Source organism: Molossus molossus, unplaced genomic scaffold, assembly GCF_014108415.1.
Source record: "Molossus molossus isolate mMolMol1 unplaced genomic scaffold, mMolMol1.p scaffold_m16_p_19, whole genome shotgun sequence".
Lineage (NCBI taxonomy): Eukaryota > Metazoa > Chordata > Mammalia > Chiroptera > Molossidae > Molossus > Molossus molossus.
The window spans coordinates 16,527,608-16,553,676 of NW_023425354.1; the positions used below are offsets into that span (position 1 = coordinate 16,527,608).

Here is a 26,069-nt window from a genome sequence, read left to right on the forward strand (position 1 = left end):
GTGCGCTTTGTCAGGAAACCTGAATGACCACAGGGATGCCGCTGGTGGCATGTCCCCACCTCTTGAAGAAAAAATAAACATCTTTTCATACCCATCAGGTGGCACTTTGCACAGGACCCTCTCTGAAAACTAGCTCTGCGACCTCGGAGCTCCAGGGATGACTCTCCAGGCCACGCGGTGCGCAGCCAGCTCCACTCGGGACGCTCTGCGGCTTCGCTGCGCCCACCTCTCAAGTAGTGTCACAGAATCTCCAGAGGCACGGAGTGGGCCTCCCGCTCCCACTGAGGCTCTCGGCCCCCTTGCAGAGAAGGCCAGGAGCTCTCGGGTGTGCGGAGCCCTCCCACCCCCGCGACGAGCCTCCTCCCGCCACGTTCCCTGTGGGAGAGACCTCACCACCCGGCCCTGAGTAAATCAAATATTATATTATAAAATATCTAAATAACTCACATGAACTCCCCACTTCCATCCCACCCACGGGCATGTTCAGGAGATGTCAGATCACAACGGACCCAGGTCCTGCAGCCAAAATCACGTCTCAGACAGTTGTGGTTTCTCCTTGTCGTGGCCTCAGTTGTGTGGCAGAAGACAGAGGCTCTCCAGACACGTGGGCACACACGCGCACACCCCACCCTTTAGTACCTTCCTGTGTTTCTTGGTGGTGCAGGCCACCCACAGAGCTCGCCATGGATCAGCACGGGCCTGGGCTGTGGAGGAGACCTGGGGGTCACCCGTCGGTCCAGTTCTCCACAGTCCCCATTCCCGAATGGTACTGCAGGGAGGCTTCCCGGGACAGCGAGAAGCTCTGGGAGTACAGGAACTCGTTGGCAGCGTTGAGGTGCGGCGAGGGCGGCTTCCTCTCGCACACGGCCGGGAGGCCCCGCTCCCTCGGGAAGGTGGCGCTGGGCCCCCGCTCCCGGCCCTGAGACTGGGAGAGCTGGTTGTAGACACTGAAGTGGGTGTTTCCCGGTGGCTGGGAGCTCTGGGCAGAGATCGTGGGCAGCCGAGGCATCATCGTGGTGGCGGTGAAGTGCGTGGGGAAGGACTGGTAAGGCACAGTCTCCATTGTCTGAACGCTGTAGCTCGTGTACGGTGACACTGACGTCCACATGTTACAGCTCAGCGGGGGCGGGGGCAAGTCGTCCACCCCGGACACCCCGGCAATCTCGGGCCCTGAACCCGAGTACATACAGGCTTCCCTGGGGGTCACCTCACTGCAGTAGGAAGGGCTCAGCATCTGCTGGTCATAGGGAGGGGGGGAGCGGAAGTAATGATCCTCCCCCACGGCAGAGGGAGCGTCCAGATAGGGGCGCTTGCAGGGTAAGTCCAGGTGGCGGGCACTGTCTGCGAAAACAAAGACACCTTCAGGAGGAGCCATTTCTGCCGGCGCACGGTCAGCCCCAGCCAGCTGCCTTTGTCACTCAGGGCCCACCCTGGCCCAGAGGTGCCATGGCACACCCAAACCCATTTTACTCAGCCGCAGCTCTGACAAGGTGGCAGCAGCCAAGAAATGGTAAGAGTGTGGACCCTGCTCACAGGCCTCGGGGGACACAACATCACTGGTCACTGAGTGATGTGTCCAGCCAGGAGGTATGCAGCTTCGATGCTTTGCCTGACTAGGGAATGGGAAGAGGCTTTAATATGCTGGCATTGTTACTATTATTATTTTAAATATGTCTTTATTGATTTTTTTGAGAGAGAGGAAGGGAGAGAGATAGCAACATCGATGAGAGAGCAACATCGCTCAGCTGCCTTCTGCACGCCCCTCACGGGGGATCGAGCCTGCAACCCAGGCACGTGCCCTGACTGGGAATCGAACCGGACCTCTCCGTCCATGGGACAACACTCAGTTCACTGAGCCACATCGGCGGGGGCTACGCTGGCATTCTTAAACCAGACCCACCCTGGCCAAGGAAAGGAGACAACCGCCAGACCGAACCAGGCCCAGAGGCCGCATCTGTCTGAATTAGCCAGAAAGTTAACGCCACCGATCCACTGTTTCTGCCTCGATCCTCAGCTCCCAGGGAGGCCTTGGGAAGCCAGACCCGCCTGCAGGTGCCTTCCTGTTGCTTTTAGAAGTAAACCCTACACATGTTCAAGGAAGTCCCACGACATTGTCACCACACAGATTCCAATACAACACTGTTCACACAATTAAGAAACGGAGCTGATACTAGCAAAAGGCCACATGTACTTTTCCGCCTAAGCTAATACTCTGTTTGAGGATCAATAACACCAGCTGCCCCAAACCATCCTCAACCGTGAGGGTCTGACTACCTGGAGGGGCACGTGCCCCCTGGGACCTGGGCGGCAGCCCACTCAACAAACTTAACAACACTTGTCCAGCGGCTTGTCTTGGCTTAACTCCTTCTGGATTCTCTAGGGCCTCTGTGTGTACACAAGGCAGGGGGCCCGGAGGAGTGGCCAAGTCTGAAGGCCTGTGCCCACCTCCGCCCCAAGTGGAGGGGTCTGCCTGGGTGAGGAGGCACTTGCCTATCCGCTCGCCCAGCTCTCTGGCTCATCCCTCACCCATCCCTCCTCTCCATCTCCTCTCCAAATCCCTCCTTTCTCCCAAGAGTGCTAAGCTCACGAACTGGAAAGTGGCCCCGTCACTCGGGTCCGGAACGAGCAGACCTTCTGCAGAGGGCCAGACAGTAAACATTTTAGGCCTCATGGGCCCGGTGGAATCCCTGGCAACCACAGTAGGTCTTTGAATAACAGTTTCATTCAACATGGTTTCATTGTAATGTTGATGAGGAAAAACAATCCATTCTGGGCGGGGCCTTGTCTGCGCGGGTTTTCTCTGGTCATCTGGTTTCCTCCCGCATTCCACGGATGAGCACGTGAGGGGAGCTGGCAGGACTACTGTCCCAGCCTGCGGGACTGCACCCTGTGATGGAGGACGTCCCGTGTAGGGTGGGGTCCCTGCTTGCACCCTGAGCTGCTGGGATAGCCAGCCACCTGCCACCCTGAACTGGAGTAAGCAGGTTGGAAAATCATCATCTTACCTTTTTTTTTTTACCCTCACCCGAGGACATTTTTGCATTTATCTTCAGATAGAGCGGAAGGGAGAGACGGAGGAAGAGAGAGAGAGAAACATCAACGAGAGAGAGACACATCGAATGGTTGCCACCCACATGACCCCAACTGGGGCCGGGGACAAACCGCAACCGAGAGGTATGTGCCTTTAGTGGAACCGAATCCGGGACTCCCTGGTCTGAGGGCCGACGCTCCAACCTCTGAGCCAACCTGGCCAGGGCTGTCTTGCCTTTTTTTATTCACCTTTCTTAAACGTTTGTCTAGTTCGCATTTATTTTAATGTTTAACATTGAAGTGTTTGGGGTCTTTAGTTAGAATTTTGGCGATGTTTCTGCGGTAGGGACTTGGCTTGTGTTTGGCAATCCGCCTGCGGCAGCACAGGTTCTGTTGCACACGGTGTTGCCTGATGTCGCGGAGGACGCTGGGACTCGCTCTGCTGTCCCCATGGAAGCAGCCACAGGCGGTGGAAGTAAACACGCGTGGCTGTGCTCCAGTGAGCCTTCAGCCACGAACACTAGCATTTGAATTTCATATGATGTTCACCTATCATGAAATAGTCTTTTGCTTTAAAAAAAAAAAAACTATTTAAAAATGTAAAAACCGTTTTGTATGGCTCACAGGCAGCAGGTCAAACTGAGTCCCGGGCCACACTTTCTGACTCCTGGTCTAGTCACGCGTTCTAATGGGGCTGGTACAGGGGAGCCATGCCCCACAGCCCTAGGAACTGGCTGAGAGAACATTCTGGATTGCAAGCAAAAGTCCTCAAACTCATTCCCAAGAGAATGTCAGTGACCCTGTGATGTCTCTCGGTGTAACACCACCAATCGCCCCTCGCTTAGAGATGAAGAAATCAAGACCTGGTACCAGAGCCCAGGTGCCGGTTCCAGCCCCGGGCTCTGCTTCCTCATCACGAAGCCAGCACACGCCGTGCTGTCGCCCGTTGTCCTGGCCCCCAGACCACCTCCACAGTAGCTCCTCTCCACTCTCCAGACGCCTGTCAGCCCCTGCTGTGATGAGGCAGAGAGCCTGTAGTCATGCCTCTAGCTTATCCCCGTTCTAGGCCTGAGGTCGCTTTGGTAAATGACAGCCCCGATTCAGAGGCCCTGGGCTGTGACCCCTCGGCCTCCTGCCATGCTCAGAGGCAGCGCCCAGCTGGTTTGGGGCTGTCTGCCCACCCCGTGGAGGCTCTCAAAGCAGGGGCTCCAAAGCAACACCTGGGACTGGGGAGGGTACCAGTGTCTGGGGACCCAAGGCACGTGCTGTCTGTGAGGATTCTGAAGTTTGCGTTAAAAGCAAGAACCGCCCTGGCCGGTTTGGCTCAGCAGTTAGAGCGACAGCCAGGGAATCAAAGAGTCACAGGTTTGATTCCGGTCAAGGGCACATACCTGGGTCGCAGGTTGGATCCCTGGCCCTTGTTGGGGTCTTGCAGGAGGTAACCAATCGGTATGTCTCTCTCACATGGATGTTTCTCTCTCCCCCCACCCCCACTCTATCTGAAAATCAATGGAAAAATATCCTTGGGTGAGGATGAAAAGAATAAAATAAAATAAAAGCAAGAACCAGCATCCTTGCACTGAGCCTGGCCATGGTCCCCCAGCCTTTCAGGCGTGCTCTCCCAGGCCACGCGCGCGTGTGTGTGTGTGAGTGTGTGCATGTGCGTGCACACAGGTGTGTGTCCATGCATGCTCCCATGTGTAGTGAAGAGGGTGTCGCCCCTGCTCCGACCCTCTGGAGCTCCTAGACCAGGAGAGAGCTACCTCGTCTTTTCAGGCAGTGATAGAAGAGGCTGGAGTCCCGCTGGGCCGGGAAGGCGTTCAGGGGGAGGTCCTGTGGCTCCGCAGCGAACTGCATGTGAGCCCCGTTCTCGTACTGGTAGTGCTGGAGCGCCTGGTGGGGGCCGTGCAGGGGGCTGACGTCCGGCTTGGCCGAGAGCTGCGTGGACACGAGCCTCTGCCTCATGATGCTTTTGGAGATCACGGGATATTCTTTGCTGGAGCAGTGAGGACGACAGTCAGAGGGAGACAGGAGGAGCGAAGACACTGCCTGAACCCGGCCTGCCCACCCCGCCCCTGGCCGGGGAAGCCCCACCTCTGCAGCCGGGCCACACGCAGGTCACTGTCATCACTGCCCCGGAATCCCTTGGCGAAAGGGTTGTTCTCAATTTTCAGTTGTGTGATCTGTCAGAAGAGGACAGGCAGTGGGGTTGCTGGGGTAGAGGATCGGGCCCTCTTCCCGCCCCGGGCACATTCAGAAGTCATGGCAGCGTCTGGGGACGTGGGCGCCCCAGCCCTGAGCCGGCCAGGAGCCGCGCTGGGTCCTCCTGGCCTCGCCAGGCACATCGGCCATGGGCTCCCATCCACTGGACTGGCTGCTGAGCTCCCTGCTCTCACCACGCTCCTGGCTTCAGTCCCTCATCGTTCTCTCCTGGGGCCTGTAACCGCTTCCTGTCCCTGTCACCCTGTCCAGTGCAGCTGCTGTCGGGTTCCCAGTGACTGGACTAGATGCAAACCTGACTCTGTCCCTCTCTGCCTAAAACCCAGCACAGCCGTGGGCCTTCTGCAATGCCCCTGCCCACCTCACCAGTCCAACATGCACGATGTGACAAGCACCCCGAAGTGGCGAAGGCGGAGGGCGGGCGAGTGGCCGGGCAGGGTTTGGAGGCAGTTTGGTTGGGCTGCGTGGGTGAGCGGTGGGAGGCAGCCGGCCCCCCGACCACAGCTGGCAGGGCCACAGGACCCCTCCCCGCCTTGCAGGCCCAGAATCCCACCTCTGAATCCCAGCTGGGAAAGATTCTAGAGGAAGGGTCCTAACACTTGCTATGGGGCAAGCTCCATACCCCAATTTTTGTAGTTGCCAACTGTGTCCAGTCCCCCGGACAGACCGTAATCCCTGTGCACCTGAGACCTAGGAGTCTGGTCTCCCTTCCTGCTCACTGTGTGCTCTGAGGGCCACACGGGTTTCTGAGGTCCCTGCACCGGCCTGCCGCGACCTCACTGCCCCCCGGAGTGCCCCCCGAAATGCCGCAGGGTGTGAGTGGCGGCGGCGGTGGGAACCGCAGCAGTACCTTGTGGTTCTGGTAGGAGGTCACGGAGATGAAGGAGGTCTCTGGAAACACGTGGGTGCAGAAGGCTGTGTTTTTAGAGCCAAAGGCATTGTTCTCATCAGCCTTCACAATGTGTAGCCGTGGCTGGTACTTGTGCATGGAGTTGAGGATGATCTGGAAGACAGGGGCCTCGTGCTGAGCTCCAGGTCCCGCCCTCGGCCCTCGGCCCCTTCCTGGGCTGGCTCTCCTCCCCCAGAAGCCCAGGCCCAGTGCCGGGCTACGTGGACTGAGCCCAAAAGGTCCTAAAGTGCCCAGTGGAGAACCAGGCCCCTGAGCCCCAGACTCAGCCCCCGTGGCCCCTCCTCGGCCCTGCTCCAGCCCAGGCCTCCCTGATGGTAGACGCTCCACGGTGGCCCTGGAGGACGTGGCCACCCCAGCGAACTCAGCTCGGTAGGTAGGGGGACTCTGAGTTGAAGACAAAAGTCCAGGGTGCCACTGACTCACTTCCTGACTCGGCCAAGTCGCTGGACGTCTCTGAGCCTTGGTTTTCACATTTGTAAAATGGGATCATAATTCATAACTTACTTCCTTCAGGTTTTCCCTCTAGGCTGACTCCTCCCCTTGCTTCTCTGTCTTTTCTCCTGCCTCTTCGCCCTCTGCGGACCCCTCCCTACCACTTATGTGTGACCTGCCTTCCCTAGAAATGCCCACGGGGGGGGGGGGGCTCGGCCCCCTCCTCCCATTTGTCAGCAACGAAAGCAGCTCCCAGCCCAAGAGTCTGGGGAATGGGGGGTGGGGGGAACTGAGGAAAACGTTGCACTCTGACCTTTGTCATCTAGCCACTCCTTTGTTCATTCATCCTCAGCATTCAGCGAGGCCTGCAGGGCAGCTGGAGACTCGTGCACCCTGTCCTGAGACCTGCCCGCAGGGAAACTGCAGAGCCCCTCAGGGAATGCCAGAGGGAGCCGGAGGCCGGGATGCCTGGGGTGGGGAGGTGGGTCACCCCACGGCCAAGGCTACAGAGAACCCAGGAGGCGTGGCCTGGCCCGGAGTGACACACAGTAGTGGCTGCTCCAAACCTGCTCCATTCGGCTGCGCCTCACGGTAGCGGCTGCATCATGTGCCATTAAAATGTATTTTTTATCGTTGACATTTGCCAGACGCACTCCCCACTGGAGGCAGGACCAGGAATTTGGGGCATTTTATCAGCACTGCTGCTTTTGTTAACCCTTTGGCTCCTGTCCTGGCTGGGCCAGGCTGGCCCTCAGGTCCCCGTCCCCTTTGAGTTGGCTGCTTTCTCCCCGCCTGGGGCTGGAGCTCAGTGAGAGGTTCACCGCTGCGTGACCAGGGTGCCCGCAGAAGGGCCAGAGCCAGCTGGGAAGGCTCCGCACTCGTCACACCCCGGGCACAGGGGCAGCCCAGAGCCCAGGTCCAGCCGCGGAAGTGGGTGTCCGGGGCTGGGCTGGGGGCTCTGGCTGTCCCTGGGTTCCCCGGTTCCGGCTGAGGAGCTCCGTCAGCAGGACTGGCTTGCTGCCTTCTGCACCGGCCACTCCCCTTAGCCCTCAGTGACACACCTCTGGACCCCCTTGGGCAGGTACAGAGCTTCCCAAACCCCAGACCAGGTCCCGTGGCTGGAGACCCACTGGCCAACTGGGGGCTGCCAGACAAGAAACAAGACAGGCAGAGTGAGACGAAGGACACAAGTCCTGCTCAGGGCGGGGCTCGAGGGACGTCCCTTCCCAAGAGGCTGGGAAGGTCCCCTGGGGAGAGGAGCTGGGTCTTGGGAAACACCCCCAGTCCCTTCGTTACTGTCACCCTGCACTCGTCCCCTGAGCTGCAGAGCTAACAAAGGACCTAAGTTCCCAGAGGCCCAGCTGAAAACTCAGAGGTGGTCTAGATGCCTCCAGAGATCCCCAGAGTCCCACCTCTGCGTCTCTGCACATGCAATTCCCTCCGCTGTTTTATCTTCCTTTCCCATCCTGTCCCACCTCCCAGGCCTGTCGGCTCCTCCGGGAAGTGTCCCCAGAGGGCTAGGGCCCCTCTGAACTCCCCGTTCTGAAACCTCTGGGCGTTTGCTGCGCGGGTGGTGCAGCTCCCCGCTGACTCCCGTTGCTTCCTGTCCCTCCCGTTAAACCACACTCTTCCCAAGACAGGGCCCTGTCTTCTGTTCCTTGCCTGCTTCCGAGCTCCTTCTGCCCCAAACAGGAACCAGGACGGCAAGTCAGGGCTGCAGGGGGGCCCGGCGTGGCCACAAAATCCCTGTGAGTCCTCTCTTGTCTCTCTGCTCACCACAGACCAGATAGCCGCGAAGGCGGTTTTCGGGTCAAAATAGTGATGAACCGCGTGCGCACACTGTCTCTGAGGCACCCCCGGCTCCCCGCAACAGGACCGCCCTGTCACTCAGCTCTCCTGGGGGGCGGGGCTCACGGGGGCCAGACCCCTGCGCAGTGGACACCTTGGGGCCGACGCAGCAGTCACAGGCTGGAACAGTCCCCACTCCGGAGCCAGTCAGCGCTGAACAACTCTGGGACCCCGTCTGTAAGCAAGAGCCTCCCATCCCTGCTGTGCGACCCTGGCTCGGACCCCACTGTCTCTCACAGGGTTTGGGGACACCCCTCCCTGTCTCCGTCTACTTCCTCTCCATCCCACCTGTGACACAGCCGAGGTCCCTCCCCTGCTCGGAACTCAGGGCTCACGCAGGAAGGGAAGCGGACAGGCTGTCAGGGAACCGGGAGGAGAGAAACTGCTCGGCCCGCACCGGCTGGTCGGGAGCGCCGGGGGTGCCGTCCCACCAGAGAGAAGTGAAGAAGGGCCTGGAAGCGTCCAGGGGTCTCTGTTCACCAGCGGCAAGTCCTGAGCAAAGCTCTCGCCCTCCCGTCACCAGGGTCCCCATCTACAAAGTGAGGCCTTTGCCGAAGCGGTCCCAAATACCCTCCTGACTCTGACAGTCTGGAACCTGGACAGGTGTCTGCAAGGAAGTCCCACCCACTGAACCAAATCTAAACTGGAGCCTCAGCCCCATCAGCCCGAGAAAATGAGAAGCCAGCTCAGTGACTCACACACCTGGCTTCACTCGGAAGTTCCTCAGGCGTCACATTAAACTACTTCGCCAGAGTCTCACATTTATATTTGCTGTAGAGGATATTGGGCCAAATGGGCCGGCCACGTCAACAAGCCCCACTACACGACTGGTCTCGTCATCATCGCTGTTTTATAGAAATGGGATTCATTATGTTCTGGCCACGGCTCAGAAGCCTGTTCTATTTTAACAACCGCGATAGCGCCAAACATCCATCTCCTCGAGAGATGGCCGTCGCATGCGTGGCCAGGGAGGCCCAGCTTTATCAGCTTAGAAGCACAGAACATTAGGACACGGAGAGGCAGACCTTGGAGATCATCCTAGTCCAACCTCCTCATTTTACAGATGAGGACCAGGAGGCCTGTGGTGGGAATGTGACTGGCCCAAGGACACACAGCTGGCTGGAGACAGAATCCTGAGAAGATTCCAGGGGGCCTCCGAGAGTACACGCTGCTCCCCACGAGCTCAGAAACCGCGGCTGACCCTGGAGCAGCACGGTACGAGCTGCGCGGATCCGCTTATGCGCGGAGTTCTTTCAACTGACTCACGCCATGCAAATGGTATTGTTCAAGGGTCAACCCCGATGTTGGGAATCACTTCCGGGGCAGCAACCCAGGGGCCCAGAAATGCCCCTGCCTTCTCTCCCAGGCCCAGCAATAGTAGCCAATGCGTACTGAGCACATCCCGTGTGCCAGGCCCCGTGCCGAGTATTCTGCGCACACCATATCATTCATCTTTACAAGAGCCTGTAAAGTAGGCATTATTATTAGCCCCATTTTAACAGAGGCCCAGGGAGGTGAAGGCATTTGGCCCACCTCAGACAGCTGATGGGAGGCAGAGCCAGAATCGGTACTAATTTCTGAGCCTGCGCTCATACCTGTACCTGGATGGTGATCTGGAGTCGTGTGGGGCATCTGTGTGTCCCACAGCCCCCCGGCAAGGGCTCAGCACGTGGGCGGGGCTCAGCAAGCAGAGGAGGAAAAGAGAAATAGCTCTGGGTGCCCACTGGCAAGTTCACAGCATCAGGTTTGGGGTGATGCCAGCCCCTGGTGGAGGAAGCCTTCTCTGTCTGAATGGCACCCCTACAGTGTGTCCACTCATTCACTCCCTGCTGACCAGCACCCACTTTTTGCCAGTCAGTGCTAGGCACTGGGATGTCGTGGTGATCAAATGCTTCATGGTTTCCCGTCTAGTGGGAAGTCACACAGTAATCCAAAGTCGAGCAAAAGTAATGGTGAGAAAATGCAGCGGGAGAGTGTGCATCCAAGACAGTGATGAGATGAGAGACCGAATATAGAGTCTAGGACCTTAGGAAGAAAACGTGAATACACTTTCAGAGGACACAAAGCAGACCTCAACCAAGACAGAGGCGCTCCTGCCAATGTCCCCAAGTAAACTGGCCACGTATAGCGATTCTAATAAAAATACAGAGAAAAGGGGAGGCCAGAGCGGGTCACCCGTATGGTGATGGAAGGAGACTGGCCTTGGGTGGTGAGCACACCGTGTAGAACACAGACTGAGTCATAAAGCTGCCCTCCCGGACCCCACGCGATGTTCTTAACCAGTGTCAGCCCAATACATTTAATTAAAATAAATAGATAAAAATAAAAAATCAGCTTCGTTCTTAACACGGCCAGCTTATCCTAAAGTTCATGTGAGAAAATGTACGCGGCAAGCCCAGACAGCTGAAAAAGAGCAAGGGAGGGCAGCCCCGCCAGGCTCTGCACCGCCGGGAAGCCTCCGCAGTTAAGTCTCTGGCACGTGAACAGACACGGAGTCAATTGGGGATTTCGTCTCCTGAAATCAGCATCCAAAGCAGGGCGGGGAGAGCACCAGTCAATTACTGGTGTCGGGACAGCTGGATAGCTCTCTAGAAAAGAATAAAAAAGTTGGATCCACACCTCACATCAAATGCCAGAATAAATTCCAAAAGAATCAATGGTTGAGATGTAAAAATAAATCCATAAAACACTAAAAGAAAACAGAAGAAAATTCCCTTATAAGTAAGGAGTGGATAAGGGCGTGTAGTGACTCACCATGCAGAATGTGCAAGGCAAAGTCCAGCGCATCCACTGGGACCCTCCTGCGCAGGGACACCACCCCAGGCACAGGCCAGACGGGGCACCATATGGGCAGCTCATGTCGCAGACAGGAGCTAAATCTTCCTAGTTCATAAACGCTCCTAGACTTGATACGGGATCAAAAAGCTAAGAGACAAACGAGCCAAGGATAAGGACAGCAGTTCACGGAAGAGGAAATACATATAAAAAAGATGCTCAGCCTCACTCATAATAAAGGAAATAAAAACTAAAACTGAAATTGATAGCTACATTTCACCCATCAGACGGGCAAAAACCCAAAACTCTCCTCTCCCACCGTGGCGGTGAGGCTGCAACAACGGCGGGAATGGACGTCCGTGTGACTCCAGAGGAGGGAAGATAACAAATCCAAATGCCCTTTGAGCAGGCACTTTATTGCACAGATGTACTTGGCACAGGTATACAATGCCATATGCATGAGCTTAGTCAAAAGAGTAAAAATCTAGAAAACCATCCGAGTCCTTCAGGAAGGACTAGCTGCCTCATTTACGCAACAATCAGCCGTGACACTCTGCAGCTGTGAGAGAGGACACGCTCTGTGTGACGGGAATGGCCACCGTGACATGCTCGGTTGACAAAGTCCGGTGCAAAGACAGGTTTGTAGTATGTTACCATTTGTGTCTAGAAGGGATCTGATGTTCTGGATTTGCTTGTAGGTGCAGAAACGCTGAGGAGAATTAGTGACATTGGCTACTGGTGGCTGGGATTGGAAGAAACTAGGTGGATGGAGAACCCATAGAGGAAGACATCTCATTGTAGACATGTTGGGTTATTCACTGGTTTATTTTTAAACCCTGTGAATGTATTTCCTATTCAAAAGCAAATATGGGCCCTGGCCGGTTTGGCTCAGCGGTTAGAGCGTCGGCCTGTGGTCCAGAGAGACCCAGGTTTGGTTCCTGCTAAGGGCACGTACCTCGGTTGCAGTTTGTCCCCGGCCCTGGTTGGTCGTGTGGGTGGCAGCCACTCGATGTGTCCCTTTCACATCGATGTTTCTCCCTCTCTCTCTCTCTCTGTACCTCTCTCTCTCTTCCACTCTACCTGAACTAAAAATAGAAAAATGTCCTCGGGTGAGGATAAAAAAAAAAAAAAAAAAAAAAAAAGAAACTGCTAAAGTTAAAAAAATAATAAAACAAAGAAACAAACAAAAATGTGACCAGTGAGTATAAAAGTGTAACTGTAGTGAGAACCAGGAAGGAAAGTGTTGGGGGTCTGGGTCTGAAAGCCTACGGTGGGGACCCTGAACTGTCCCCTGGGGAAGTGGCATCTGAACCTGGAGCCCAAGCTCGGAAGGAACGAACACGGTGAAGAGGCGTGTGGCCGAGGGGGCTCAGCGAGGGCTGTGCCCATGTTACTTCGTGGCCCAGGAGCTGCAGCCCACAGCCCCAAGCCCAGGAGGAGCTCGGCCGGGAACAGACTCGAAAATCAAATTCCTGTCCGAAATCATACTGCCCTTCCTCCTCGGGAATCTGGGAGACTTGAGACAAGAAAAGGAGGACCTGTGTGCAGCCACGGGACGAGGGCCCTCCCTGCGAGGCCCTCAGCTTCCGGAGCATCTCTTTCCACCACAGGGGCGTGTGGCCCAGGAGCCTACTGGGCACAGGTCGGGTGGCGGGTGGGAAGGAGCCAGGGGCCGACAGCCTACGCAGCCAGCAGGACCCCAGCCGGGGAGGCTGTTAGGAAGCGGCTCCGTCCTGCCCTGGCCCCTGGGCCTTTGTGCCCCACTTTCCCTGGGCCTTGAGCTGTCCCCCAGAATCCATGGGTCGTACCTGAACCTCCCCCTCAAGAACAGAAGTCTTTCCTGGACTCCCAGCAAAGACTCACAAGAAATTTTCTAGTCAGAACCCTGTCCTGTCTTTTTGGAACATGTGGCCTTGTGGTCAGAGGGGTCCCTGCCGCTGCTGGGCCCCAGCCTCACCTGAGCCCTGGCCCTTCTCCGGGGAAGGCAAAGCCCTGCGTCCGTCAGGCCGGAGCGAGGCACCTGAGGTTTGGAAGCTCCTGGGAAACGAAGTCTGAGCTCTGCAGAGGGAAGGGCTGTGTGGGGCGAGTCCGGGGGACGGGCCGTGGGGACGGGCCAACTTCCTGCACACATCAGGGCACGGGGGCCGTCTGGACCCTGGCCTTCTGCTCCTCAGCCCGGGCCCAGGGAGAGCGAGCCCCAGGTCACCCTTCTTGGCTTCTCAGTGCGGGAGCTGGTACAGCGCCACCGCCTGCTGTGCTCCAAATAGCTGAAGACTCGACAGCGGGAGCCCTGGGCACAGAAAGACAGGCGGAGGGGCCGAAAGAGCGCTGGGCTGGAACCAGAAAGCAGGGGTCCGAGCACTGCTCCCGGGTCCTGAGAGGATCACTGTGCCTCTGAGCCTGCCACCCACGGGGGGTCTGACCAACCGCACAGGCCGGGGGGATGTGGGCATCGGGGAGAAGGAAGATGCTCTGCACCCCCACCCTGGAGAGAGCCGTGTCAGTATGGGGAATATCCCCATTGCCAAGGGGAGGGCAGCGCCAGGCAGGCCTGGCAAGTGTCTCAGGGGCTCCCCAACATCACTAGCCCATCAGGCAGCCCCGCTGGCCCAGACCCAAGACTATATGCAGAGTCAGTGCCAACCCTGTGGACCCCAGTAGAGCCACCAAAGAGGCGAGCCCGGCCGGGAAAGCCTATTGCTGGCCTACCAAGGCCAGTCGGTCTCCCACTCCGAAACAGCCGAGCTTTTCAGCCACTTCCTGCAGGGGTTGGGCGGTGAAGAGTCCTCCGAGGCACCCCTACAGCTGCGAGCCATCGTGGCAAGCTATGCATCCAAAATCCTTGCCAGAGCTTTGATCCCTGGGTCCTCTGGCCACTCACCCAAAGATTCAGCTCCTGCCGAGCTCTGTGCTCACCCCAGGGGTCTGTCCATGGGGTCTGCATGTGTGTGCAGTTGTGGGCAGAGGCGTGGCTGTCAGTGAGTTCCCGGCCTCCACCACGATAGCCCTAACATTCTGAGGCTGGTGCCACAGCCTGGCCAAGCACGGGAGGCCTGGGAGGGCCCTCTCCCCTCAGCTACAGGCCCTGTGCTCTGGGAGGTGGGGGCTCAGCTGACCTTTCCCATTGGATCGCTGGCTTGTCTCTGCCCCATGACAGGTTGGGGCAGCATCGGCACACGCCACTGTGCACGCACACCTGCTCTGGTGTGTGTCTCTGCCACACACCCAACAGCAGTGCTGCCCCGCGTGGGAAAAACCCCGGCTGCTTGCGAAACAGATAAGTCAGGAGTTAATTATGTTAATTAGGCATCCTCCTAGCGCCTTGGCTACATCACGGACTCAGTAGAGAACGGAACAGACTGAGAAAATCAGAACTAAGAGCTGCTTACTCGTTACATCCCTGTCAATCAACAGGGCAGCATTGTTGGCATTTTCCACGGGAAACTATGGTTCATGGGATTCGGATGTGCACGCAGATCCCCAGAAACAGAACTGAGGCATGAAAGAGGCGCGTACCTGCCTGCACACCCAGGACCTGCTCTTAGGAGCCTCTGGTGCACCCCACCCCGCACTGCCAGGGTAACCATGGGTAGGGCCTGTGGCCTGGCACATAATACCAGGTCCCCAGACTTCAGTTTGCCCCACGCACTTGAGCTAAAAATTTCCACATAAAAAACTTTTTGTGGGCCTGCCAGGGCCAGATGGCGAAAGAATAAGCTTCGGCAGCCTGGACGGGGCGCCGCCAGCAGCCTCTGCGGGGCTCCAGAATCTCTCTTGGGACAGCCAGGTCCCAGCAAGGCCAGGAAGGAGCTGCCACGGGGCAGGGGCAAGGCCTTCCCTTCCTTGGGCCGGCGGCCGCCAGGCAGGTGGACGCGCCAAAAGAGGCTTCGGCCTCATCGTAACTCTTCCTCAAGACTGGTCTTATGCCCCAGCAAGGCCACATCTGGGGAGGCTGAGGCTGGGAGGTCTGACCCATCATCACCGTCCTGTCGTCTCGGTTGCCTTTTATTAGAGCCTCCTGTGTGCGCGGGCTGCTTACATAGTCCCGTAATTCTCACAGCCACGAGAAGTGCACGTGGTCACTCTCCTTCTAGACAAGGACACGTCAGCTCCAAAGGCTAAGAAACTGGCCCAGAGTGACCCAGCCAGTAAGCGCTAAGGGAAGGATGTCCAGCTGTGGGCCTGGGACCCTGTGCTCCGGCCACAAACCAGCCTGACCAGTGCTGCAGCCTGAGCTGGGCCCTCAGAGTGGACTCTCCAGACCCCCGCCCACCCGCCCACCGCAGCCCTGCGCGGGCCTTGCCCTCAAGGCCAGGCCGTCCCTGCTTACATGGCCGAAGGGGTCCAGGTGGTTGTTTGTCAGCTTCAGCTTCTGGAAGGAGACCAGCTGCCGCATCCAGTGGGCCCCCGTGGCGGGAGAGTCCGGGTGGACGTAGAGCCGTCCTGGCATGGCGGGCTCAGCCTTCCCGGCCACCATCCTGCGACAGAGCAATCGGGCCACAGCAGGTGGTTACCAGGGTCTGGGAAGCCCAGAGTCCCTGTCCCCTCTCTGAGAACAAGTCCCCACAGATCTGAAGGGAAAGCATCAGTGCTGGTCCGTCACACGGACAACGCAGGACTTGGGGGCAGAGTGAGGGACAGAGAGAGCGAATACAGAGAAATGTCTTCATTAACGAGAAGGAGCGGGGCGAACCTCAGCTGTATTCTGCAGAGATTTAGACAGCACTTCTCTGTTATTATAGGTAATTTAAAAATGTTATAAATATTATGTGGAGGGAGCATCTCAGAGGACCTAGACAACATTCAGATTTCTTGCCCCCAAAACAATGCTTGCCCCCAAAGAAATTCACTGGTAGCTGCCCCCCAGCCAGAGCAGTTCTGAGTGCAAATCCAGCGCTGACAGGGAAGCAATAGAGGCACAGCCCTTGGCAGGACCCGGCTGCTGAATCGATCAGCCTCTGCTGGCCCTGCACCCCCCCACCACGGAGCCCACAGCCCGGGCGGCTGCCTCACTTCACCCCTCGCTCTCCCTGACCTCTGTCCTGGGCTCTGGGGGCAGACAGAGCACTTAGGAGGCGGCCCCAGGGAATGGAGTCGTGTTTATTTACCTGACCCCAGTCTGGTTTGCCTTTCAACCCAGCCCCTTGTCAAGGTTCCCATCATCCAACCACCAGGCAGCGGCACACTGACTGGGTGGTGGACACACATTGTGGCCAAAGAGGGGGCGAGTGGACAAACAGGAGAGAGACACCACCGAGCAGGCAGCTGGACCCCTAAAAAATGGCTCCCGTTCTCCTCCCCATGCAGTATGGCCAGAACCTAACCCCCTCCCCCAGGTGGGTGTTCACCTGTCACCCCACAGCATAGCCACCAATCCTGTTTGTCCACAGCTGTGGGGATAGCACAGACCCTTGAAACCCACAAAACGCCCCAGCACCGCAGCTCATTCTCAGCCCCAGCCCCGCCCTCCTGCAGCGGGTGAGCAGACCCTGGCTGCCCACAGCCTCTGCAGATCTGGGCAGTCTCTGGTACTGACTGGTGAGTCCCTGGCGCAGACATCGGGTGACGATGGGTGTGGTACTTGGAAAGAGCAGGGTAGGGAAGGCAGGTGATGTGAGGGTCTCAGGTTCCTACCATTTGTTGTCACAGAACTTGTAGCGGTGGTCATCCGCAGGGACGATGTCAATCAGCAGGATATACTTGGTCTTGGGGTTCATGCCCGTGACTTTGACCTTGTAGCTGGGGAACATCCTCCTGGGGGAAGCCACAGAGTGAGGCAGAGGCACGGAGAGAGCACCAGGAGAGACAGCACAGGGTGAGCGAGGGGACAGAGGGCCTCAGGGGCATTGCTCCTCTACCGAGGGGTCTTGGCACCCGCCGGAGCTGTGTGACCTTGTGTCAGTCACTTCCCTCTCTGGCCTCAGCCTCCCCCTGCACAAGGAGAGGGATGCACTACCACTCTCAGCCCCTGCACCTGTCAGTCTGTGAGCCGAGAAAGAAGGTTTACACGGTTTCCCAAACTGAAACCCCACCCTCTCCCGCTCCCCCAGGATTTAGGCCTAGTGGCTGTGGGCAGCTAAAGCACAGAGGCCTGGGCAGGTCCTGGGAGAGGATTTTGACATCAACCTGTCTGCCTATCTTCCCTCCTGTCCTTCACCAGTCCGTGGGCAGCTGAAGTGCTAGGGTGCCACCACAGGGCCAGAGCAGAAGACCTGCAAGTCCCTGCCGGCTGCTTCCAGTCATTGAGAGCCCTCCTCTGGTCACGTCTCTGTGGAGACTCTCAGGCCTCAACCAACTTGCAGGAAGCAGAGTTCTGCCAGGTCTTTGGATTCCTTCGCGGTGTTTAGCAGAGGTGCTCCTCCCCGTGAGAGCCTGGCCTGGGCCTGCCCCCGCTAACTGGGCACCAGGGGACAGCGGTCCAGGAGCTCCTGGAGAAGGGCCTGGGTTCGAGAGCCACTGCGCTGCGGTTCACGCCTGGCCCCACAGGACAAGCCGGGAGGCTGTTTCCTGACAGGCAGAGGTTACTCCGCCCCTCAGGCTGCTGTGGGGACGACGAATCCGCGTACAGCAGTCACCACGGACCCCTGCACGCCTCCCTCCAGACGGGGGATGACCTACCTCTATGAAGATGGATTCCCAAGAGACAGAAAGTTTTCCAGTCTCTGCAGCCCATGCTGAGACTTTCCAGGACCCAGAGGCTCAAAGAACATTCTGGAGAACAGCTTCCCCAGGCCCCTGGGCACATACACACATACCACGGTATGTGCCCACACCTGCAGGGGACAGCTCCCTCCCCTGGTCCCCAGAGGGGCCGACAGAACTTCCTCACAGCTGTCCCCTCATACCCCATCCCTCCTAGATGGTCTCCCACAAAAGGGCCCCCTGAGAGAGGCAGGATCCAAACCTAAATGAAGACACAAAGGGCCCCCAGAACCAAGTCCCCTGAGCTGGGAGCTTGCCCTGCCTGCCACTCCAGGAAAGCCAGCGGCTGGTCCTCTGCCTCGCTGAGCTCAGAGACAGTACAGGGGCCCTCAAGAGAAGCTGTCCTGGGCACCTCAGATGGTTGGGGTCCCCGTTTTGTCGACAGGGGCACCAGCTTACCTGAACAGGGCAAGCCTTCCAGAAGGGGTCAAGACTTCCATAAGCTGGCAGACCCTACCGCAAGCCGGGTGAGGCCCCTGAGGTGGAGGGCTCACCCCTCCCAGCCCGCCGTCCTGCCCCCTCTTGCTGGAGGAGAGGCAGTGCGAACCTGCGGTGGCCGGGGTGTGGGAGGTGTGTGACCATGTGTGTGCACCGGCGCATGTGACCTACAAGGTGGAGTGCGCACGCGTGCCTGTGTGCGTGCCTGGAGGGAGGAGGGAAGTTCTAGCTGCAAGTCTAGGGACTTATAAACCGTGTGGAAGAATTTGTCTCAGATGTCAATTGAAAGCATTTTCAAATGTCCACCCCACCCCCTCTCCAGGACTGGGGGAAGCCAGCGAGCTCAGGAACCCAATCCTGCCTCCTGCTCACCAGCCCCCCTGCCTGGCCTGGGGGCACAGCTGGAGCCTGCACCACCCTTTCCTGGCCCAGCTCTCCCCTGGTGGGCCCGGAGGAGAGGGAGGGCGGCAGCTGCTGCACCCCCCTCCCCGGGGGAGGGCCGAGCATCCCGTCCTTTCCAGGCCACCATTTTGTAACTGCCACAGGAACAGCCACAAAATGGGGCCTGCACGTGGCCGGTGTCTCCTGTAACCAGGCCAGGTGGCAACAGCAGAGGGCGGACGTGGCTTCCCCTGGCCAGTGTCCACAAAGGGGCCAAGAATCCCGCTCACTGCCACAGCCGGTCTCCATAACCTGGGCTGAGGGGCAAGGGGCCTGTCCTCCCCCTGCTCCCACTCCCTGCTGTCCACCGCCTGGCTCAGCCTCCAAGGTGTCCTGTGATCTGGCTTCTAGACACTGACTGCAGACCCGACTCCTGGCCCAGGTCTCAGGGAGGCTCGGGGGCAATGGGGCTGGGAAGGAGGGTCTCTCAGCCTCTGCCTCCGCCCACCAGTGCCCCTCTGTCAGGACAGCAGCCCTCAGGGGCAGCGGGAGGTCGGCCCGCTGGTCTGCATGGGGTTCAGAAGTCCTCCAGGGCTCAGTGAGCTCCATGCCACATGAAAATGCACCTGCTCTCTGCCAGGGCCGGCTGGTGACTGTCCTGGGCCCTGGAGAACACACTCTGTGGGGATCCCAGGCACAGCCATTGCCCCTCTAGGGGGCTCCAGAAGGGTGGGCGCTGCCCTGTGTGGGGACGAGCCTGAGTGTGAAGGTGAAGCACGCTCCACCCACCCCGCAGGCTCCTGCCCAAGCGGAGGGCATCGGCCCCTGCTCTAGAGGTAGCTCGGCCTGAGGCTGGGTGTGGGAGGGCAGCAGGTGGGCATCACCGGAGCCAGGAGGATGGCTGGGTGTGGGAGCTGGGCTTCCTCCAGGCTCACCCTGCACTGGAAGGGTCCTCTCTGAGACAGATGAAGCGATGGAGTGGGTGTATCTTGTTTCTGTGATTTAGGACATGAAGTGTACCTGAAAACCAACACCAAATTCTCTCAGTTGGAGGGGGTGGGAGAGCCAAGAGGGGGGTACCTGCTCCGAAGCAGCCTGCAGCCCGCAGCCCACCGGCCCTGCCACCAGCCTGGGCTCAAGTCCTGGCTCACCTTGCACACCCCTCCCCCGAAGTCTGAGCCCGCAGCGTCTCCCTATCCCCTCCCAGGGCCACACCAGCCGGCCCCCCATCCCCTCCCAGGGCCACACCAGCCGGCCCCCCATCCCCTCCCAGGGCCACACCAGCCGGCCCCCCATCCCCTCCCAGGGCCACACCAGCCGGCCCCCCATCCCCTCCCAGGGCCACACCAGCCGCTCCCCATCCCCTCCCAGGGCCACACCAGCCGGCCCCACATCCCCTCCCAGGGCCACACCAGCCGCTCCCCATCCTCCCCGCGCTCTCCCAGACCGAGGGGGCACCCGCACCCGAGGAAACAGCCCGCCGGGGAATAAAGAAGCCGCCCGCCCTGCGGGCCTGGGGAGAGATGAAAGCGGGGGTCCCCCCTCTGATCTGAAAGGGTACGGGGCTGGAGCCTTTATCTGCTTCGCCCTCGGAAATGGCTTTAGAATGAACTGCTAAGATAAGCTTCCTTGGACAGGGCGCGGAGAAACGGTTTCGGGGCATTTTGATTTTGGCAACAAATCCTTAAATGCAAACTGGCGGCTGAGCGGGAACACGCATTACAGCTGCGCTCAGAGAGCCGCCAATTCAAAGCTGACCCCCCAGTCCCGCCAGGGGGCAGGGGACAGTGAGGCGGGGCCAAACCCACCGCAGCTCCGACCTCCTGGTGGGGGCCACAGCGGGACCCCAGGCGCAGCTACCTGTGCTTTCTCTTAAATGCAGGCACAAAACCAAACTGAAGGGGGTGAGAAGGCTGGAAAGAGGTTCTGAGGGGGCCGGTGGTGCCTGGGAGGGATTCTGGGGCCTGGTAATGTGTGTTTCTTTATCTGGGTGGTGGTTACACAGTATGTTCACTCTGTGAAAATCTACAATTAAGAATTGTTCACTTTTATGCAGGAATGTTCCACTTCAATAAAACTGACATTAAAAATTACACACACACACACACACACACACTCTCACACACACCCTGCAGCCCAGAGTCTGAAAGGAACAGGCTGCAGGCAAAAGGCCGGGGGTCCACAGAACCCCACTGGTCTTTCTCTCCCTAGTGTCTGGGGATCTTCAGGAAGAATTCTGGGTATGTTGGGAAGGGGCCAGGGCCCAGCAACCAAGGCGGAGTTTGGGGGCTGTTGTGGAACCAAATCTTGTGTAGCCAAATGATTTCTGAGAGCTATAACACAGCTATGTAATTTATTTCCACTTACACACACACACACACACACACAGTTTTCTAATTCACTCAAAGCATTTTTGAGAAATATTTTCCCTGAAGTTGGGGCAGGAGTGAGGGTGTGTGGAATGGATGCTGTTTGGGAAGGTCAGTTGCTTCTCTTAGATTTTTTTTTAAAAAGACATTTCCTTCTGATAGACTTTTGCTTTCAGAAAATACTTTAAGAAGAGATCAAAGCACTCTCTCCCCAACCCACTTTCCCAGTGTCTTCAGCTCTTCTCTTATCACCCGCCACTGAGGCTGACGCTCTGTATACAGAGCCAGGGCAATTGGCTTTGAAGGCCCGGATTAAGCCAGGCCAAATCCTTGCCTCAGAATAACAAACAATACAGGTTCAACAGGAGTTCTCATCGGTAGTTCATTTTTCAAACGCAAATTCACTGTCACTAACACAAGCAACATTGAACTCCACAGCCTATGAAGGCTGATAGTGGAGATTTATCTGGTGGCACAACCATGACCTAGGAGGAGGGCAGTCAGGCGGTTAGGAAATTTTCATTTTGGGGAGGTTTATATTTAAATTTTTGTAGAGCTCACTTTTATCTGTGCTTGGGAGAAAAATGCAGTTTCTAACTTGTATCAAGCTCGGCAGGGATATAAGGAGGCAGAGAAAGGGGTCTGCTCTCTGCACTCAACAGCATAAACCTGTTTGCAGGGGCCTGAGAGGGACAGAGACAGCTGGGGAGGGGTCTGGCCACATCTTGTACCGGACCTCAGGGTTCCTGATCATTCAGAAATTGACGTATCATACTGTATGGGCATTTTGTTCACCGTATCAAAATTCAAGAATTCAAACTCACTCCTGTGGCCTTCGAGAGGCTTAAGGCGAGAGACTTGTGACCCAAGGATTCAAACTGACTTAGAACATTCTGTTCCCTGTCCCCAGAGCCGGCCCTTCCATCCGCAGACAGCAATGATCATGCCCCCACCAGCAGGGTCTCTGGGCCAGAGCCACGCCCCATTCAAAACACTGAACTGGCCCTGAAAATAAGCAATCAAGGAAGTGTCTCCAAGCTGAGGTTTTGTCCTGGGGGTGGGGTATCATCTGCTTGGCTTGCGTAGACCTGGTAACTGCCTAACTCTGCTTCTATCTACAAGAGCCAAGTGCCTTTCTTTCTGTGGGGTCGGGTTTATGTCCAGCTCCCAGGCTAGGGATCTAGGAGTCTAGGAATCTGGGAATTTAGGAGAAGGTCCAGGTCATCCGCTGAGAAATGAAGTTTCAGGAAGGGTGCTGGTAGAGACACAAAGAAGCGAAGGGGGGGGGGGTGCTGGACAAGAGGTTGAAGAGCCACCAGCCCAAGCAAAGCTAACTGTCTCCTGAGGCTGCCCCGGGGAGGGAGGCAATAAAATAAGAGGGGAGGGGTCACAGGGATCAGAGCGGTGAAAGTGGTCTCTCTGAAGGCAGTGGGCAGCTACGCAGGAAGAAAAGGGGTCTGTGAGAACTGGGGGGGAGGGGGAGGCTAGTGACTTTCTTAAGGACTAGGACCTGGGGCGAGGAGAACTTTCTGCCAGAGAAATGAAAGACTGTGGTGAATCCATAATTGGCCAACATCATCACAACAGGTTTTAAATTATATCATTCCCTGAAGCCCATCTCCCAGCCTCCACGAGAATCAGGCACAAAGTCTGCCCGAAACCAGTCACTTTTAGAAATGTGTGTGTGTGTGTGTATGTTGGGTGGAAGGAGGGAGGAGGACCCAAGCAGATGCAGGAAACCCCACTGAGAAAAATCACAAATGCCTTTTGTTTAAAATGGCAGAGGCCAGGCATGGCCAAAGAATTGCTGGCCATTTATTTTCTAGAGACAAGGTTATTTCTGCTGACTAAAAATGGAAGTTCTGAATTTTTCCCTGTCTTCTCTCCTTCTGCCCACCACAGCAGTCGCAAGAAATAAATCCCCCCCTTCACACCTGTAATCCACTCAACAATGTGCCATGCACTGCTCACACGGTCCCTGGTTTGAGTCTCACAGTAACGGGAAAAGGAAGGAGGGCAGGTAGGTCTGCAGCCGCCATCTCCGTGTTACCGACACCACTGAGCCACAGGGAGCTTAGGCCTTTGGCCAAGTGCGCTAAGCTAGGAAAAGGCAGGGCTTGAATGCCTGGCCCCCCACTGCCCCTCAATGACCACTCTGTGTGGCACTCTCTGCCAGCCTGCACTAATGCATCCTCCTTCCCCATCCCCCAAATGCAGCCAACTCAGGCCCTGACATCTAACTACTGCTCCCTCTCCTGACAGAGACCCTGGTAGCCAGGCTGCCTCCCTGACTTAGGTAAGAAGGCAGCCAAGTGCCCAGACCCCCACCCCCAACACAACAAAGGAAACCTCACCAGGCTGGCCAGTGAGCAGACAGGAAGGACCGCGACACCCCGACATTGCACACCACCAGCTTTTTGAATAGCCTAAGCAGTTCAACAGGGTTCTCTAGAAAGTAGGGAGGAAATGCTGAGTGGATACCAGACATTTCTCTTAACTATGGTTCATATGATTAGCATGTGTTATATTAATGTTATAGCTGGCGTTTATTGTGTGCTTACATGTGCAGGAGGTGTGCTAAGTGCTTTGCATACAACTGTGTGAAGACGGACCTATTATTTTACAGCTGGAGATAAGGAGGGGCAGAGACCCTCGCCTGAGGGTTGCCCAGATGGGAGCAGCTGAGCTGAAACCGAAGCCCCGGCCGGCCGTGGGCACCAGATCCCTGGCCCTCAGTGCTTCACCATCTTAGTCTTCAGAAAACCCAGTTATGGGCCCACAGCCAGGCCAAGGGACAGTTTCACGCCTAACCTGACCCCCAAGGATCACAATCAAGTGTGAGCCCTGGCCGGTTTGGCTTAGCAGTGAGAGCTTCAGCCTGCGAACCAGAGTCCCAGGTTCGGTTCCCACTAAGGGCACGCACCTCCATTGCAGTTTGTCCCCGGCCTGGTTGGGTCATGTAGGTGGCAACCAGTCGATGTGTCTCTCTCATGTCCATGTTTCTCTCTCTTCCTCCCTCTCTTCCTCCAGCTCTATTTGAAAATAATGCAAAAATGTCCTTGGGTGAAGATTAAAAAAAAAAAAAAAAAATCAAGTGTGAGTTTGTGGAGGTGAAGTGGGGGGAGAGGAGCGGGAGGCAGGGGGGTTCCTGAACCTGAACTTTCCAGCTTCTGTCTGCAGCCCTCTCCCTTCACCTGATAACAGCTCCTTGCTCTCCGGCGGCCCCACCCAGACGCGGCCCAGCCAACCGCTCCGTCAAGCCCGGCTGCATCTTCCTCCTCTCACCCTCTCCTCCCGTTCTCTCCCACAGACACCAGCGCATTTTAAAGATGTTTCCACTTTATAAATCATCCCTCTCTGGCAGCCACCGAGAGCTGCTCCCCAAACAACACACACACACACACAGGGCCCGGCGGTGCCTTCCCCTTGGCGGAGGAGGGGGCTGGCAACAGAATGCAGCACCCCTGGGATGAGAGACTTGGGGTTCATGTTGTCCCCCCCAAACGTTATGGAACTAGGAAAATATGGTGCCGTCCCCTTCCTCTACTTGTTAAGGGGCATCTCCAAGTGCCCCATCAATGCAATCCTGAGAAACCCTGCAGATCCCCCAAAGGAGGAGGACAAAGCAGCCTCCCAGGGGGCCAAAACTGCAGGAGCCGGGACCCCCAGCGTAGCTGCGATCCTTATTTGCATCCATTTACATAGTGCTGCCCCCGCCTCCTTCCCTCCAGACGCTCCCTTGCGGGGTAGCCCTTGCGGTTTACTGGGGCTAGGGCCACAGCGGTGGAGGAAACGCCCGTCGCTCCCCCACCCCAGGTTGGAGACCCAGAGGGCTGAGGGAGCCCCTGGGGATCCCCACTGCTCCACCCCCCACCTCCCCCACCCCAAGTCCGTCTCCCAGAGCTGACCTGCCCGCCTTGGTGATGATCATCTCCGTGCCCGCCTCGTGGAACTTCTTCCAGAGCTCCTTCTCGTGCAGGCCCACCTTGATGTTCTCGATGGTCTGAGGACGGAGGGAGGGGAGCTTGTGTGGGCCTGCCCACGGCCCCAGCGGAGCCCTCAGGCCCAAGGGACTATGCAGAAACACTGCCAGTCCCCGGAGCCCCGCTACAAGATTTTGTTTCACGAAATTATTCCGTACCATTGATGATTTTTTGAAAAACGTAATCAGTGGCTGAACCCCCCTTTCGGAGTTGCACCTGTAGAAGGGCCGGCAGAGGACACACAAACTGCCCGTGCCACGGTGGGTGACCCACTCGCACACAAGGGTAAACATCCACGTGCCGGGACATAGCCGCAGGCTGGCGGGCGGCCGCGGACCCAGGAGGGCCCCTCCGCTGACTCGCTCTCGCAGACCCGGCTGCGGACCCGCACAGGCCCAGCGCAGTCGGCTCACTGTTCTCAGGTCACCACCCGACCCTCCGGGTGAAGTCCCCGCGGCTCTGAGCTCCGCGCGGCTCCCGGCACACACCCAGCCGGTCCCAGGCTTTCACCCCCGGCCTCTCCGGGTCGTCGGAAGCGAACCCTTGGCCTGGGCCCCCTCCGCTGCCGCCGGTGCCCTCCCCTCCCTGTCCCAGAGCAGCTGGGAGGGATCCAAGTGGCGGCAGGACGGCAGGCAGAGCGCGAGCCCCTGCCCCACGAGCACCAACGCAGGGCAGCCAGGTCCCCCAGGAGTGAGTCGTGCCCTCCGTCGGGCTGACAGACAGGCGGCCCGCAGACAGATCGACGCCGGACCTGTGCCCGACGGCGGGCGTACCTACCTGCTCAGCGGCGGAGGCGGCGTCGGCTCCGGCTCCGGGGCCCGGGGAGCTGCCGAGCGCGGCCCCGCCAAGGTCCGGCGCGGCCAGCGCGGGCTCAGGGGCATTGGCGGCGTTCGCCTCCCCGAGCGCTGGGCCCGGGGCCCGGAAGGCCTCCTCGCTCTCCGACAGGCCCTTGTCCTGCAGCATCTCCTGCGGGCACAGCAC

The 26,069-nt window shown here is 57.9% G+C and overlaps 1 protein-coding gene across 2 annotated transcripts; it reads right to left on the reverse strand.

The window, feature by feature from the left end:
- Positions 1-295: 295 nt before the first annotated feature.
- TBX4 (T-box transcription factor 4) lies at positions 296-26,069 on the reverse strand. 2 transcript variants are annotated; one of them, XM_036269270.1, is made up of 8 exons: positions 25,866-26,069; positions 25,014-25,108; positions 16,850-16,969; positions 15,546-15,693; positions 6,101-6,253; positions 5,125-5,213; positions 4,794-5,026; positions 296-1,341 (listed from the first exon to the last, which is right to left on the reverse strand). In XM_036269270.1, exons 1-8 carry the CDS (start codon positions 26,049-26,051, stop codon positions 725-727), a joined length of 1,641 nt encoding a protein of 546 aa, XP_036125163.1. In that variant the 5' UTR covers positions 26,052-26,069; the 3' UTR covers positions 296-724. The 2 variants fall into 2 exon arrangements, with proteins under 2 accessions (XP_036125163.1, XP_036125162.1); XM_036269269.1 differs by having other exon boundaries at positions 725-1,341; positions 4,791-5,026; positions 25,866-26,051.

Excerpts from the sequence above, each read along its gene's own strand:
- TBX4 (XM_036269269.1), bottom strand. The coding sequence starts at position 26,051 with ATGCTGCAGGACAAGGGCCTGTCGGAGAGCGAGGAGGCCTTCCGGGCC. Across the intron at positions 16,970-25,013 it reads ATCATCACCAAGGCGGGCAG|GAGGATGTTCCCCAGCTACA; the intron begins GTCAGCTCTGGG and ends GGCTTCCCCCAG. Across the intron at positions 6,254-15,545 it reads ACCTGGACCCCTTCGGCCAT|ATCATCCTCAACTCCATGCA; the intron begins GTAAGCAGGGAC and ends CCTGTCTTCCAG.